The sequence below is a fragment of the Perognathus longimembris genome, chromosome 28 (genome assembly GCF_023159225.1).
Source record: "Perognathus longimembris pacificus isolate PPM17 chromosome 28, ASM2315922v1, whole genome shotgun sequence".
In the NCBI taxonomy this organism is placed as follows: domain Eukaryota; kingdom Metazoa; phylum Chordata; class Mammalia; order Rodentia; family Heteromyidae; genus Perognathus; species Perognathus longimembris.
In genome coordinates, this window is record NC_063188.1 from 78,362,599 (window position 1) to 78,380,032 (window position 17,434).

The 17,434-nt window shown below is 44.0% G+C and overlaps 1 protein-coding gene across 1 annotated transcript; it reads right to left on the bottom strand.

The window, feature by feature from the left end:
- Positions 1–348: 348 nt before the first annotated feature.
- On the bottom strand, positions 349–13,662 carry LOC125343130 (protein SSX4-like). The gene is made up of 8 exons (XM_048335403.1): positions 13,503–13,662; positions 12,910–13,024; positions 12,480–12,575; positions 4,157–4,194; positions 2,296–2,318; positions 1,665–1,871; positions 921–1,078; positions 349–695 (listed from the first exon to the last, which is right to left on the bottom strand). The coding sequence occupies exons 1-8, from the start codon at positions 13,569–13,571 to the stop codon at positions 349–351; spliced, it is 1,053 nt and encodes a 350-aa protein (XP_048191360.1). The 5' UTR covers positions 13,572–13,662.
- Positions 13,663–17,434: the final 3,772 nt, after the last annotated feature.

Genomic DNA, 17,434 nt, shown 5'->3' on the forward strand with positions numbered 1-17,434 from the left:
TTCTGCATGCCCTCAGAACCTCAGATTCTCCAAGGAAATCCTCTGCTAGGCCACAGTCACTCTTTCACCTGACCTATAATTCCTAGGCCAACGAATTTGTATCCTGCACAGTGAGAGTTGGCCTGGAGTTCTGGAGCCCACAGCACCTTGGAAAGAGATTATCCACAGATGCATAGAGCAGGCAGCAGTAAAAACATGGAAAAATTTCACTTAGCCTCAGTGCTGTACTCCAAGAGATGAAAAGAGTGAATGATTTGAGAGAGTAAGTGACCAGATGGGATCCTCATACCATATTAGAATGAATTTACAAGGGGATTGGCAATTGATCAAAGGGTCAAACTTACAGATTCAGTATTCTTCATCTTCTAAGATGTATTCTTCTATTTCTATATCGTCATCATCATCGTCGTCATCATCATCATCTTCTTCTTCAAAGTAGTATAAATCTTCTCCAATGTAGTAGTCATCTTCATCATCATCATCGTAAACATCAAGGTCATCATTGTCTTCATATTCTCCAACAAAGTATTCTTCATCAGACTCTTCTTCACTGTATTCTTCGTCTTCCTCATTGTAGTCTTCTTCCTCATTGTATTCTTCTCCACTGTGGTCTTCACTGTATTTTTCTAACTCACCTCCACTGTATTTTTCTCCCTCATTGGATTCCTTTCCTTCCGCATTGAACTCTTCTTTTTCTTTGTTGAAGTTGTCTTCTTTTTTGACATTTTCACCTTTGCCCATTTCTTTTTCTTTATCATCTTCCTTCCCTTTCTCTCCTAGATCTTTCTCTCCTTCTTCTTCTTCTTCCTCCTCCTCCTCCTCCTCCTCCTCCTCCTCCTCCTCCTCCTCCTCCTCCTCCTCCTCCTCCTCCTCCTCCAGCAACAACGCCATTGCTGCTACCTCCTCCTCCTTCTCCTCCTCCTCTTCCTCTCCTTCTCCTTTGCCAACTACTTCTACTTCTACCTTTAGTTTTTCATCATCATCTTCCTCATCATCTTCCTCTTCAGGGTCACTAATCTCTTCATATACCACAAGATTCTTCCTTTCCCGCAGCCTATGGGTCCAGATATTTTTCTTCTTCCTCCATGATTCTGATATGGGGAAGAATTGACAAGTGAAGTTTGGAAGGCACTGGAACTGTTTTCAGAAAAGGAAACGTGTTTCCCAAAGTGCTCATGGGCCCCTATATGCTCTGCTTTGCATATCTCCTGACTTAGTTAGACCCCCACATCCACACCAAAGGGGCCTAATGCTAGTGCAAGTTTTAGCTTTTTGTCTCTCTCAGGCTTAGATTCTAACCCTCTTCCCTCTCTAGAACATTCCAGCGCAACTTTTGTCACTCACTTTGCATATATTTGTGTTTGTCAGGCATCAGTCCGGGTATGATACATTCCCAGGTTATCATATGGGGTAAAGTTGCTTGAGAAACTTTCATGTTGTAAAGTTTTCTAGATTTTATATAGTGTTCCCAAAAAGCTCACAAATTATGATTGTTTTATTCCATTTTATAGACTAAGAATGTGGAGCTCAGATAATTTAGATTTGAAGTCTTAGCTGGTATTAGGTGACTTCCTCAACTCAGCTTGGAACTGATCCATGCCCCCATCCCCAGACCACACCTCTGAACAGAGCCAGGGAAGCCAGAGGAGTTGTTTCTGAATCAGCTCCTCTTACCTGAAGTCTTCTCATTGCACTTGCCTGAAGCACTTTCTTCTGCTGGGGGGCACATGGTTTTCACAGCCACCTGTTTGGAGTCCACTGCTCTGGGTCGTTCTTTACGACCACTGCTCTCCTTTGCTGACTTCTTATCCATCTTTTTAATGTGGAAATCACATAGAAACACAGTCAGCAGCAGTGACATTTCTCTAGTGCTTTAGAGCTTATAAAATATTTTTGTATGTGTCACCATAATTAATTTTTCACCACTTCTGGGAGCCTATGAGGAAGCTGGAGTGTAAAAGGAAAGGGGAGGTGCTAAACAAATGATGTTTCCAGGTCTAGAACAATTGTCTTCATGCTCTGTCCAGACTCACATTCTGGCAAACAGGGACTAAAAGTGTCTCTTTGAAATTGAGAGTGAGCTCTCCAGAAGATTGGGGAAGGAAAACCATGCAAGGTCTATGATAGAAAGGGCTTCTAGAAGGTATTGAGGGGAGTCAAAAATAAGTTCACTGAGAGCTGTGGGTGCAAGTAAATGTAAATGTAAGGGGGGAGAGAGGAGGCTCTGCTGGGAAGGTGTGGGAAGGGACAGAAATTAGCCACATGAATTGATCTAGGCAGCAAAGGAAGTGGTACCAGACATGGCATACCACCTTTTCCTGGTGAGAACACAATGTGGAATTAGGCAAGGTGGTACCATTTCAATTCTGTTCAATCACTGTATCTCACTGGTCAGCAATCCTAAGCCTCCTTCCATTCAGCTTCCTCATTCATGGAATAGAGATCACTTAACAGCTAAGCTTTGGTGGGTCACACCTGTAATCCTAGCTACTCAGGAGGCTAAGATCTGCGGATCAAGGTTCAAAGCCAGTTCAGGCAGAAAAGTCTGTGAGGCTCTTATCTCCAATTAACCAGGAAAATGCTGGAAGTACAAGTGTGGCATACTCAAGTGGTAGAGCACCAGCAATGAGCAAAAAAGCCAAGTGAGAATGTGAGGCCCTGAGTTCAATCCCCAGTATTACTGGCTCAAAAAACAAATAAAAACAAAACAAGTTAAAGGAACATACTTCCTGAGCTTGCAAGCACTGTTTACGCTTATTTTTCCTGTGCGTGCGTGCGTGTGTGTGTGTGTGTGTGTGTGTGTGTGTGTTTGTGTCTGTGTGGGTGTGTCTGTGTCTGTGTGTCAGTACTGGAGCTTGAACTCAGGGTCTTACACTCTTGCTTAGCTTTATTTGCACAAGGCTAGTGCTCTATCACTTGAACAATATCTCCACATCTAGCATTTTGCCGGTTAATTGAAGATAGGTCTCTTGGACTTGACTTCCCAGGCTGGGCTTGAACTTCAACCTTCAGATAGGTCTTAGCCTTCTGAGTACCTAAGATTATGGCATGAGCCATGCTTGCCTGGCTGTATTATTTGTTTTCAAGACAGAATATCCCTATCTAGATCTGGCGGGTCTCAAACTTGTCATCCTCTTGCTGCAGCCTCCAGAGCACTGGAATAACTGGGCTCTTCCACATCCAGCCATCCAGCTATCTTACCTATTCTGTTCTCTCTTTCCCTGTTTTCTTCCTTCTTTCCTTCCTTCCTTCCTTCCTTCCTTCCTTCCTTCCTTCCTTCCTTCTTCTTCTTTTTCTTTCTTTCTTTCTTTCTTTCTTTCTTTCTTTCTTTCTTTCTTTCTTTCTTTCATCCTGGCACTTGAACTCAGGGCCTGGGCACTGTCCCTGAGCTCTTTTGCTTAAAGGTAGCACTCTACCACTTTGAGCCACAGTGCCACTTCCAGGTTTTAAGTGGTTAATTGGATATAAGAGTCTCACAGGGACTTTTCTGCCCAGGCTGGCTTTGAACTGCAATCCTCAGATCTCAGCCTCCTGAATAGCTAGGATAACAGGTGTAAACTGTAGGCATCCAGCTAGCTTTTCTTAAGGAGTAAATATATTAATCCATGTGAGTTGTTTAAGATAATATGTGACATTAGTTTGAAAAAAATAGTATTAACATCCAGGCTCCAGTGGCTCACGCCTGTAATCCTAGCTACTCAGGAGGCTGAGATCTGAGAATTATTCTTCAAAGCCAGCCCAGGCAGGAAAGTCTATGAGACTCTTATCTCAAACCACCAGAAAACCAGAAATGGCTCTGTGGCTCAAAGTGCTAGCCTTAAGCAAAAGGAATGCTCTGGTGCCCAGGCCCCACATTCAAGTCCCAAGACCACCACCACCAACAAAAGTATTAGCTATCTTGATTTTTAAGTATAACAGTATGGAGTTATAATATATTGGAAATTGTGATAAAGAGATGAGGATGGATTGGGGTGTAAATTGAATGCTTGAATGTTTATTTAACATGTGCAAGATAATAATTTTTAAAAAAGAAAACACAGATAAGAAAAGGGAGGCACTGAGGCTAGGGTTTTTTTGTAACTCTCTACTCTTAGCAATATTGATATCCATGAAGGGACATAGGTGCTTTAGTCCTCTAGATTTGGGAGATACTCACCTTTGGACGTTTTGTCAGTTGCTTGTCAGCACATTTCTCTGAAAGAGAGTGAAAAAAAAATCACAGTTTTTTCCCTTGTTGGTAAAAATTCCCCATGGTGGAAAAAAGGATTGCATTATACTCATTGTGGTGTTGCTGTATGAGTTTTGCTTCTTTAAAAAAAATACTTTAACTGAGGATTGAATTCAGGGACTCATGCTTGCTAAACAAGCACTCTACTAACTTGGACCACTTCCCATGTCCTTTTGATGTTTTTTTTTTTTTTCAGATAGCTGTCTGAACCTTTTTTCAGGTAGCTGTCCTCAAACCTTGTTTCTCCTATCTCCACTTTCTAAATACCTGAGGTCATAAGTGTGTCCTATCACTCCCAGTATTGCAAGGTGGGGCATGCTGGCTATCACTCTCCCCCTTTAGTCATTCCTCCTGCCTGTCTTTCTGCTGGTCAATTGGAGATGAAGTCTTGTGAACTTTTTCTAGACTGATTGGCTTAGATCTCAACCTCCAGAGTAGCTAGGATTATAGGTGTGAGCCATGGGAACCTGGTTTAGGATCAGGTTTGATGGATGATGAGATGAATATTTGGATTTGGTAAAATATAGGAAAATACCTATCTCCATTATGTGATGTGCTAATCACTTTCTTATGCACTGAGTTTCTGGTGGATTTATCCTTTAAATAAATTTTCCTAATTGTTCTTTGACTTAATGAATGCTAACAAAAGTAAAATATCCTTAAAAGAAAAGAAAAGAAAAATGTTTAGCCAGATTATAGGTGGCTCACACATGTAATCCTAGTTACTCAGAATGAAATCTGAGGATCAAGATTTGAAGCCATCCCAGGCAGGAAAATCCATGAGACTCTTATCCCCAATATACCACAAAAAAAGCCACAAGTGCAGCTGTGGCTCAAGTGGTGGAGCACTAGCATTGAGGAAAAAGAAGCTAAGAGACAGAGCCCAGGCACTGAGTTCAAGCCCCAGGACTGTCACAGGAAAAAAAGAAGAAATATTTAGTTGTGCACTGGTGGCTCATGCCTGTAATCCTAACTACTTTTGAGAGTGAGATTGAGAGGACTGAGATTCAAGTCAGACCAGACAGAAAAGTTTTGGGGATGCCTTCTCTCCACATCCAAGAGCCGGGGTTCAGTAGTGCACACCTGTTATCCTAGCTAAGGAATCTAACACAGGTAGATTGAACCCAGGCCACATACCTGGGAAGGAAGTGAGATCCCATCTCAGAAACAAATGACAACAACAACAACAACAACAAACCACAGGGCTACAGGTGTGCCTCGATGGTAACATCACATGCCTAGCAAGTTTGAGTCTTAGTCTAAACTTCAGTGCTACTAGCAACCCCCCTAAAAGCAAACAACCTCCCCGCAAACACTCACAACATTTAAAACATACACAAATTATGGGAAATTATATTGAGTTCAATGCAATCTAAATATTATCTTACAAATGCTTCATATATGATTTCATCAGTCAAAATATGAAAAACAGAGATAGCCATAATGGTCTATGCCTGTAGAAGTGGGAGAATTGAGATTCAGGGTCAGCCTGAGCAAAAAGAAAATAATGAAACACTGTCATCTCAATTTTGTTTAAAAAAACAAAAGCTGGACACAGTAGTGTGTGCCTGAAAATCCAGCAATTCTGAGAGGCAGAAGTAGGAAAATATTGGTCAAAGCTGGCACAAACCAAAAGTATGAGACTAAAGCTGGGCATCAGTGGCTCACACCTGTAACCCTAGATCTTCAGGAAGCTGAGATTTGAGGTTTCAACATTCAGTGCCAGCCTAGGAAAGAAACTGTGAAACACTTATCTATAATTAACACCACCAACACCAATAAGCCAAAAGTGGGCCAGCGGCTCAATTGGTAGATTTGTAGCTTTGAAAACAAAGAAAAGCTAAAGGATAACTCCCAGACCCTGAGTTCAAACCCCAGTACTGGAACAAAAAGAAAAACAACTATGAGACCCTATCATAAAAATAAAACAAAAAAGGCAGGCATTGGTGGCTCATGCCCATAGTCCTAGCTACTTAGGAGGCTGAGATCTGTTGGGGATTATTATGGCCTGGGAAAGGCTGCCCTTCCACCAGCCTTGGGACAATGGAAGTCCCTCCCACCTTCTGGCCTCCACCCCTTGGGAGGTGAACACGTGCGTGCCACCATGATGGGGTTGTCCCACCCACAAAGGGAAGTTTCGTGATGTCACTTGATGAACGTGGTCCCTAGCCTATGACTGGCCCTTTGGCCAGCCCCCTTTCTTTCCCGCCATTACTTCTATATAAGTGCCCTTCCATATTAAAGTCTTTGAGACGCTTCCCACCACCGCAGCGTGTCCCTGATGCCTTCCTTTTCGCCTCCGCCCTTGGTAACATGTGGGGGGACTGGGGGGAGGGGAAGCATCAGCAACCCTTCCTCAACTTAGCGCTTGCCCATGTGAGCACGCCTTTGGCCTTCCGCTGGTGGAGGGCCAGGCTGAGTGCTTTTTCATAGAGTTTGTGGTTACCATTCTCCCCGTGGGGGGAGAAAGAGGGTTCTCCAAACCCCAACATAATGGCGCCCAACGTGGGGCCGAATCGTACGGCCGAGAAGTTCGGGGTACAGTATCCCCACAGATTTTGCTAAGTAGGGTTTTAGAGGAGGGTCCTGCCCATCCAGACGGGGCAGAAGCATGGAGACAAGACAGGCCAGACATGGGCTCGCGGGACGCAGCACCAGAGAGTTGCCCCGCCGTGGCGATTTGGCGCCAGGCGGCGGAGGAAGCGGGGCGCGCCTCCCGCGGAAACGTGTCAATGCCGGAGTGAGAGGACGGTGACCCCGGGCTGGGGTCGGTTCTGCTCTGCGCGCCCCGGGCCAGACGGCGGCAGGCACCCGCAGTGGTGCTTGAGAAGCAGTGGGTGGCCGAGCGCCGGAGCGGTTTGGCTTGCGCGGGCTGAGCATGAGTACACTGGGCTCCGCGCGGCCCCGGGTTTGCGAGCTGCGTGCGCTGGGGCCCGCGTGGCCCCAGGCGGCACAAGGCGTCTTTTGCGGTAGCATTTGGGCAGCCGAGTGTGGCGGGCCGAGCACGGCGTGGCGGAAGCGCGGTTCCGCCATGTGGGAAGCTGTGGCATGGCAGCGGAAGAGCGTTGGGGATCGCTGCTGCTTTGGTCAGGCTTGTATTTACAGTGGCTGGGCTGGAGCCAGCAGCTTGCTTGCGGCCCCAGCCTGCGGATAGAGAGAAAAAAAAAAAAAGGCATGGCGTGCAGTTTAGGCCATGGGCCGGCGTCCCAGTTGGGGTGCGTGGGTGGCAGCAGCGGTGGCAGCAGCCCCGGAGTGGCTGGACCTGCTGCAGCCCGGCAAACTGCTTTATGCCCGCCTATGGTCGTTAAGCTCAGAAATTCGGGTGAGTTGGTTGAATCCTGATTTCTCTGACTTAACACACACGTGGAGCACAATGGGGCACGCCATATTGGAGGCGGGGCCCCACCAATTCCCCCCAGATGAGGGGCGTGCCAGACTCCCCTGGGCTGGGCGATTGCGCTGCAGCTGAGAGAGGCAAGCACCCCGCTGTGCTTGCCTGCACGTTTTCTCTCTGTGTCAGACTTACAGCTGCAGACGGGGTTGGAACCAGGAAAGTCTCAAATTATAAACTAAAATGGAATATTAAAAGGAAAACAAAGAGTTTTGATACAACAATAGGTAATTTGATTGAACTTCCATGTTTACCAGTTCAAAGATACGAAATCAACTGGAGTTTTTCTAGATGAATAAAAGGGTTTGCTTGTCCACTGTGATTTTAAAATTGTCATGTTGGGAGTGTGTAATTAACAGGTTTCCCTTTTGTTTTTTATTCAACCACGTGGTTCTATTATGGGCAAATTAATACCATTTGCCACTGGAATTCCAGAAAATTTAAATGGCCAATCAAAGCAATTTTAAAGAGCGCTCAGGTATTTTTGTGTGTGTGTGTGTGTGTGCGCGCGCGCGCGCGTGTGGTTGTTGGTAAGATTTAAAAGCATAACAATAGGTTTTCATCCCAATGTTCGATGCAGATAAAGGTGCCTATAAAAATTTCCATAAGGTTCAAATATGCAACATGTGGTAAAAGTACACCAGTATGTTATTTTATATTCAGTGTGTTTCCATAAGGTTCAAACATGCAGCATGTGGTAAAAGCACAATGGTATAAAATCAGCATGTTATTTTATATTCAGTGTGTTAAAAGTTAAGTATGCATCTAGTCTTAACGACTCTTTGGCATAAATTAAGATTTTACCTTCCCATTTTCTCTCCTGTGTTCTCATAAACTCTCAAGATCAAGGAATTGAGATTGCTTCATACAAATGTGACTATTAACCTCAACTTTCCTGACCCAGGATTAATATATTGCTTTATAGGATACAGGTGGACAGATGTGCTAGCCGCCTGGATGGGCGGCAGCTCCTGGACACAGGAAGCTGCCACCACAGTCTGTTCCCAAACTGCCTTGTTTCACTACTAATGATTCTTTGCTCTCTCTCCCATTGGAAGCTGCTCGAATGATTTATGAGCCTTGTGAGGATGTGAATAGTTCCATCCTAACAGTTACTCCAGGTTAAATCACCATAGTTATGTTAGTGGTCACAGCTAGCCAGGTAAAATTTGGTGATTAAGAAAGTCTTTGAATTTTGTGATTAAGAAAGTCTTTTCACCCTGCTTAAACCAGAAGGGCATCGATATACCAGAGCCAAAAATGTTGGAAAAAATTTTAAACACCCTAACCAATCTATATAGAAATTTTGCAGGCAACCCAGAGCGAGATGTGTCTATCCAGAGATGCCACTGCAGCCTTGCCTAGAGTTCCCCATCGCATGGCATGGAACTTGCCAAATGGGGATGAGGGACGCAGCCACTTCCGAGACTGAGGATTCCACAATGCTTTAACCCTTTGCCCTTGGTTGTCATTTATCTGTGTTCTCTTTCACTTGCCAGTGGGATTCAATGGCATGATTCAAGTTGATGGCATGTAAATCTCATGTTCTCTAAGTGTTATAGCGAAACCTTCACAAGCAGTTTTTGGTCAGTTCTCAACGAGTTACGAATGGATTATCTCTGTTGTGTTTTTTCCTTGTTTCTCAATTGGGAATAGAAAGGGCTTGTAGGACTATGACTCCCTGGATAGTTCAAAGCCAGCCCGGGCAAAAGGAAAAAATCTCTCCAAAATCCCACCTCCCAGTTAACAGCAAAGAGCCAGATTGAGAGCTCAACCACAGAGAGCGAGCAAAAGGCTGAAGCAGCACCGTGACTCAAGTGGTAGAGCACTAGCCTTGAACAAAAGTGCTCATGGACAGTGCTCAGGCCCCGAGTTCAAACGCGGATGGAAAAATGCAATTCCAGCCACAAACGTTAAAATTCCTGGGACTTAGCCAGTCCAGGAGACGGAAAGGTGGAGTGGAGTGAGAGGAGAATGGTGCCATATTATCCTAAAGGGAGCTGCCTTGTTTCACCCTTTCAAAATGGATCAGAGCCGGGAAATCGAGAGAGATAATTCCTGTCCATTTTCTTCTTTTCTGCCAGTTGTATATAGGTGTATATATATATTTATTTATTTTTTTGCCTCTGACTGGCTATGCCAAACCAGTTTTCTATCATTAAACACTTCTTTCAGTCGTTTCTCCTTACTTGTTCACTTTACAATTGGGTTTATGCTCCAAAAGGGAACTGTTCCTGGCTTATGCCCAGGGTGTGTTCTATGCCATTCATGCCAACCAGCTCTGAGAACTTGTCGATACTTTGCCTGACCTTTTCAAAAGTGTCTTTTGACAGAATAACATCTCTTGCTGAGATCACCAATGGGGAATTTGCCGTTCACAGTCATCACCCTAACACAGGCCTGAACCCTGGAGGCACCAGCCTTGGAAACTTCTGGGTATGCCCAAAGACTCAGGGGGGGCTGGAGAAAACCATAGCACTCTCTGGCCCTAGTGACCATACTCATGGTAATGATGGGGACTTTTTGCCAGCTACACCGGACTGCCAGGCTGACCAGGGGCCCTTGATTTACGTCGCCCCCTTGACAGCAGGAAGTAGCTACAGAAGACGAGACCTCCATCCATACTCCCTGCCTGGTGGCCGCCGGTGTCATAATTAAAAAACAAAAGGGGGGGTATTCCCCAGGATTAGTTATGCTTATGTTAATTATCCAGAAATCTTAAATCATCCCGAATCAGTGTGGGATGGAGTACAGTATATGTGTTTTTCCAGATTGGAAAACTAAACCCAGAGCACCCGCTCTGGAAAAATGTTTTCTTGTTCTCTCCAGGAAAAGGAGGACCATGTTGGACTTCTGCTCTCCCATGAAAATATGGAAAGTAGGACCGCCTACGGTAGGAGGCAACCAAGCTTCCTTTCCTTGTTTGCTTTCTAGATTCCTTCTTGAGCATCTCATGGCTCAATGTTTTGCTGTGGCAATACTGCCTACAGCGTCACACAAAGAAACTAAAGGAATTTTGCACCATGCTTCTTCCTTTCCTCTCCCCCTGCTGCTAGACTTGGGGAGCCCCGTTGGAAAGAAAATAGGAGCTGAGGGTATTGACACTCAACCCCAATGTTTTATGATAGAAATGTTTAAAAAAGTAAATGCAAAGGTTTAATACCTTGGCTTCAATGTTTATATAAAAGAATGTTTCACTAATCACTTATGTTTGAGTTATCAGCTACTGTGAACTGCCGGGAATGCCAGAGTTTCAGCTTCTACCTCACCAGCAAAAGAGGGCACCTTCCTGCACTTGGCAGAAACCAGCGGAGGATTCCGACTTCTGGACATAGCCAGATGGATGGACCCTTACCCCTCACCCCAGTTTTGTGGAAGGGGCCCCACAGATCTTATGTTAGCATTTGCCTTATGCCCACACATGCCATGTGTTTACAGCATCCCCTGCTCATTAAAACAACAAAAAGGGGGAGATGTTGGGGATTATTATGGCCTGGGAAAGGCTGCCCTTCCACCAGCCTTGGGACAATGGAAGTCCCTCCCACCTTCTGGCCTCCACCCCTTGGGAGGTGAACACGTGCGTGCCACCATGATGGGGTTGTCCCACCCACAAAGGGAAGTTTCGTGATGTCACTTGATGAACGTGGTCCCTAGCCTATGACTGGCCCTTTGGCCAGCCCCCTTTCTTTCCCACCATTACTTCTATATAAGTGCCCTTCCATATTAAAGTCTTTGAGACGCTTCCCACCACCGCAGCGTGTCCCTGATGCCTTCCTTTTCGCCTCCGCCCTTGGTAACATGTGGGGGGACTGGGGGGAGGGGAAGCATCAGCAACCCTTCCTCAACTTAGCGCTTGCCCATGTGAGCACGCCTTTGGCCTTCCGCTGGTGGAGGGCCAGGCTGAGTGCTCTTTCATAGAGTTTGTGGTTACCATTCTCCCCGTGGGGGGAGAAAGGGGGTTCTCCAAACCCCAACAGAGATCTAAGGATCCAGGTTCAAAGCCAATCCAGGTAGGAAAGTCCAGGACACTCTTATCTCAAGTTAGTCAAAAACAAAGCAGGAAGTAGACTGTGGCTCAAGTGGTAGTATGTTATCCTTGAGCCAAAAGGAACTCAGAGGCAGTGCCCAAGCCCAGAGTTCAAGCCCCAAAACTAGCAAAATACATACACGCATACATACATATATACATACATACATACATGTAAAAAGGAGTGGAGGTGTGGCTAAAGTGATTGAGTACCTGCTTAACAATCACAAAAGCCCTAAATTCAAATTTTAGTATCATCAAAAAAATTAATGAAAAAGAAAGAAAAAAATAAAAATGAAAAAATGTCACAAATCTTAGTCAAAACCATCTGTACAAGCCTTTACCAATCCCTGCCCTTCATTCTTTTGTACTTCAGTCCCTCTCCTGAATTTGATCAGTTTCATTCTCACTAAGATTTTTATGCATTTATTTATTTGTTTTGTGCTGGTATTAGGGCTTAAACTCAGGGCCTGGGCACTGTCCCTTAACTTTTCCCCCTCAAGGATGGCACTCTGCCACCTGAGTCACAGCTCCACTTATGGCATTTTGCTCCTTAGAGAGAAGACTTTCATGGATTTTCCTACCCAGGCTAGCTTTGAATCAGGATTCTCAGATGTCAGCCTCCTGAGTAACTAGGAATACAGATGTGAGCCATCAGTACCCAGCTTATGTATTTACATTTCCATCACACTACACATTCTCATTTTGCGTTTTCAACTCTTTTACACGTAGTCTTGGATATGAGGAAGGGAGGAGGTGCTTTGACCAGGCAGCTGGAGCTAACTAAGCAGTTAGACTCAATGAGACCCTTTACAGTCCTTCTGTCCACTTACCCATGTTATGGCTGCAGCCTTCATCTGAATCAGTACCCAGGGATTCCTTCACCTCCTCTTTGGGTTCCATGAAAGGTGGGAGGGTAGCATTGAAACCTAGAAAGAAATAATCATGTTCATTGACACAGATAATCTGAGAGGAACAATGAAGGATTGCTACTTCATGGACAGGGAATCTCATCAGAACAAAGGCCAGCAGGAGGGAAATATGCAGACCACAGGTCTGAACCCCCCATAGTGGTCAATGCTTGCCCTCAGCCCTGCACATAATATAAAAGAGCAGGGTTCATGTCTCCTTGCAAAGAAGCAAAGAGCATGTATGTGTGGGTGAATGGGGACGTGCTACAGTGGAAGAAGACATAGCATGGAAAATATCTAAGAGGTTGCTCAAGTATTTCCAAGCTTGTTTATACCCAGAACTGCTTGTTACCTAGGCTAGACATGGTGGTGTAGTTTCTTTTCATGTATACGTAGGAGATTTTCTCTGAATAGCTCAGCTTTTCCCACTCCTCCTTGGAGAAATATTTGGAAATATCCTCAAAGGCCTAGAAAAGAAGGCAAAGTTAATTGTAGTAGCTACTTGGCTAGACATACATGTCACTCATCCCAGTTACTTTTTCTGCTACATGAGGGAAATGGAAATGATCCTTTTGGGGTAATATGATGGCCAAGAGGACAAAGGTGACTTTGCCCAGTCTCTACCATGCTTACTGCTGGGCGTGCCACTAGCTTGCTCTCCTCCCACCTTCTAGAATGTTCTGAGACTCTTTGGCTATATCAGCTGGAACATGTCAAATCTAATCAGAATAAACTGGAAGTCATTGGGTTTGGTACAAGGTCATAGACCTGCTTTCACCAGGGAAGCTGGCTTGACAGTGAGTTTGGAAATGTCCTAAGGCTCTGCAGCTACTCCTGAAATCCTGTTCCTTGTCCCCCAGTGCCTCCCTTCTCATCTTATCAGAAACCTAGTTGTTAAGCCTGTGTCCCCTGACTACTCCTCTGCACCCCCTCAGATTATCTCACCTGGTATTTCTTCTGTGATTTCTGAGTATCTTCCCTGGGGATCTTTGAAATGGAGTTGTCACTGTTCATGGCAATGGAAATAGTGTGATCTCAAAGGGACACACCCTGATTCACAACAGCCACAAGGCTGAAGGTCCTGAGAAAGGAGGGGAGTAAATCATGGAGGATAAGCAACACTCAACCAGTCACCTGGAATTTGATTCTACTTTTCTCTATCCTGGTATCTGTCTCTGAAAAAGAGAGAGAGAGAGAGAGAGAGAGAGAGAGAGAGAGAGAGAGAGAGAGAGAGAGAGAGAGGGAGAGAGAGGGAGAGAGAGAGAGAGAGTGTGTGTGTGTGTGTGTGTGTGTATCTGGTGAGAGCAAGCGAGGCTGAGGGGTCTCTGGGATGGCGGTAAGGAATAACACGTTTACTGAGGATAGGAGTCAAGTAACTTTGAGTCTCTGTGTAGGTTAGCTAATGTTGTTAGTAGTCCCCTTGGAGTTTATCTTAAAACTAAAGAAAAAAATAGAAAAACACATATTGGATAAGCCAGGCACTGAGAGGCAAGTATGTACTCATTCTTATGTCAAGTTAAAATTGATTTCAAGCCAGCCATGTGATGAACTGTTCTGAGCCAATTTTTGAATCTTTGAAGTAAGGCTAATGTCCGGGCCCTGGCGGCTCATGCCTATAATCCTCTCAACTCAGGAGGTTGAAATTTGAAGATCATGGTTTGAAGCCAGCCTAGGCAGGAAAGTCTGTGAGATTTATCTCCAGTTAATCACAGATCCATAAGTGGTGCTGTGGCTCAAGTGGTACAGTGCTAATCTTGAGCACAAAGAGGCTCAGGAGGCTCAGGGACATTGTCCAGTTCAAGCTCCAGGACTGGTTAAAAAAGTTGATTTTATATTAGATAAAAGGTGAATGGTGGTTAGAAGAGACACTGGAAAGGGGGAGGGGCAGAGGGAAATCAGATAATAAATTAACAAACAACTGGAGCAGAAGAATAAGTTCCAATTTCTACATAACAGTAGAGTGACTACAGTTTTCGATCACCAATTATGACTTTTGTAAAGAACTAGAAGCTGAGTGAGGTTGTCCACACCTATAATCCCAGCACTCAGGATGCTAAAAAAAAGAAAGTCAAAAGTTCCAGGTTAGTCTGCACTTATATAGCAAAAGTGTCTCTGGACACTATGTTGAAAATGCAACTTGTAACTGGAGACAAGAAGGAAAAACTGGGAGAGAGCAAGGGAAAAGGAGTGACATTGTCAAAAAGAAGTGTACTCATTACCTGACTTACATTACTGAAACCCTTCTGTATATCACCTTTATGATAACAATTTAAAAAACTAAATCAAAACAAAAATGAAAAATTAGAAGAACGTGAGGCTCTGGGCTCAATCTTCAGTACCACAAATTATATAAATAAGTAAGTTCAAACATATGATAAATGTTTGGGTATAGAAAAATGCTAATTGGCCAGGTGCTGGTGGCTCAGGCCCTGTAATCCTAGCTACTCAGGAGGCTGAGGTCTGAAGATCTCAGTTCAAAGCCATCCTGGGCAGGAAAGTCTGTGGGACTCTTATCGCCAATTAACCACCAGAAAACCGGAAATCGTGCTATGGCTCAAGTGGTAGAGCACTAGCCTTGAGCTGAAGAGTTCAGGGACAGCAAGCAGGCCCAGAGTTCAAGCCCCAGGACCAACAGAAAAAATGCTAATCATCCTAATTTGATCAATGCACATTACATATATATGCTGATTTTTCATCCCGTGCCCCATAAATATGCAGAATTATTATATAGCCATTAAAAATTAAAAGGGGAAAAATTAGAAAGTCCTTGTTGGGAGGCAAGTGTGGTGGTACAATAGCATTTAAAAGAAGCTGAGCACCAGGAAATGGGTACATGTAAGTGGGGGCAGGCAAAGGGAGAGGGGTAGACAAATGAAGGGGAAAAGAGGGAGAGAATGCCACCAAGAACTCATTATATATACCACAAAATTCAGAAAAGTAAGGGAAGGGGTAGCTCCAAGGAGTGGGGGTGAGAATGTTGAAGAAGGTGACACCGGTTTAGATGTATTAGATTCTTAAGCTGCTTTTTAAAATGGCATCTACTTTGTACAATTAATTGATAATAATTTTGAAAAAGAAGGCTGAGGCAAGAGAATCAGACTACATAAAAGAAATCCTACCTCAAAAGAATAAACAGGGGGAGCAAATTGGGGTAGGAAGAAGGTGGGAGAAAATTGAGGGAGGAGGTAACAAATTTGATAAGAAATGCACTCACTGCCTTAATATGAAAGTGTAACCCCTCTGACATCACTTTGACAATAAGTAATTAATTAAAAAAGAACAAACAAGAAAATTCTGGTTGTGGAACCAGGGAAGTAAGTGAACACTATATACTTTTTGGAAGTTAAAGTTTATTTCTCTAGCTGGTTGTTAGGGTTTTGTGCCTATATTCCTAGCTATTCAGGAGGCTAAGCTCTGAAGATTGCAGTTTGAAAAGCAGCCTAGACAGGAAAGTCTATGAGACTCTTATCTCTGATTAGCCACCCAAAAAAGTCAGAAATGGAGCTTTGGCTCAAGTGGTAGAGCACTAGCCTTGAACAAAAAAAAAAGCTCAGGGACAAGGCTGGGAATATGGCCTAGTGGTAGAGTGGGAATATGGCCTAGTGGTAGAGTGCTTGCCTTGCCTACATGAAGCCCTGGGTTCAATTCCTCAGCACCACATATACAGAAAAGGCCAGAGGTGGCCACGCTGTAGCCTAAGTGTAGAGTGCTAGCCTTGAGCAGAAAGAAGCTCAAGGACAGTGCTCAGTCCCTGAGTTCAAGCCCCAGTACTGGCAAAAAAAAAAAAAAAGCTCATGGACAACTTCCAGGCCCGGCCCTGAGTTCAAGTCCCAGGACCAGTACAAAAAAAGTTACATTTCTAAAGAAAAAAAATCGGAATAAATTTTTACCCCACAAATCAAAATGCTTTTCATTTTATGATTATTTTTCTTTTATAGTTTTTAACTTTTTAACCTTTTCTTTTTTTCTCTTTCAAGAGTTCTTTTTAAAAAATTATTTATTTATTGTCAAAGTAATGTACAGAGGGATTAGTTTCATATGTAAGGCAGTGAATGCAGTGAATACATTTCTTATCAAACTTCTTACCTCCACTCTCACTTTAGTCCCTTGATTTTTTCTTTGTGTGCCAGTTCTGAGGCTTGAACTCAGACTGAGCACAGCCTGTCCCTGAGCTTTTTTGCTCAAGGCTAGTACTCTGCAACTTGAGGCACAGCTTCAGTTCCAGCTCTTCTTTTCTGGGGGGGGGGGGGCGGTGAAGGGGGGGTGGAGGGGCGGAGATAAGAGCCTTACAGACTTTTCTGACAGGAGTTAGCTTCAAATGGTGATGTTCAAATCTCAAACTCCTGAAAGACTAGGATTATAGGCATGATCCACCTGCACTGACTATTTTTAACTTTTTTCCCCCCTTTTTGGCCATTTCATTTTATGACTAATTTTATGATTTTTTCCTTTTATAGTTTTTTGCTTTTTAACCTTTTACTGTCTCTGGCTTCTTTTTGCTCAAGGCTAGAGCTGTACCTCTTGAGGCCTACTTCTGGCTTTTTGTTTATGTAGTGCCGAGGAATCGAACTCAGGGCTTCATACATGCAAGGTGAGCACTCTACCACTAAGCCACATTCCCAAACCTACTTTTAACTTTTTAAAATAAAAAAAACTTAATTGCCACATAAAATTGCGCACATTTATATTTATCGGGGATACGGTAAATACTGCAATTCAAGTACTTGTATTAGCGCATGCGTACTTTTACTTTTTCTTTTTGAGCCCGAATTTGCTACATTGTTTTGTTGTTACATAGTATGGAGAGACTGAGAAAGCCTGCTCTGTAAGGATCCTTCCAACTGGCCCATCCTTGAATGTGTATCTTTTAACTCGCC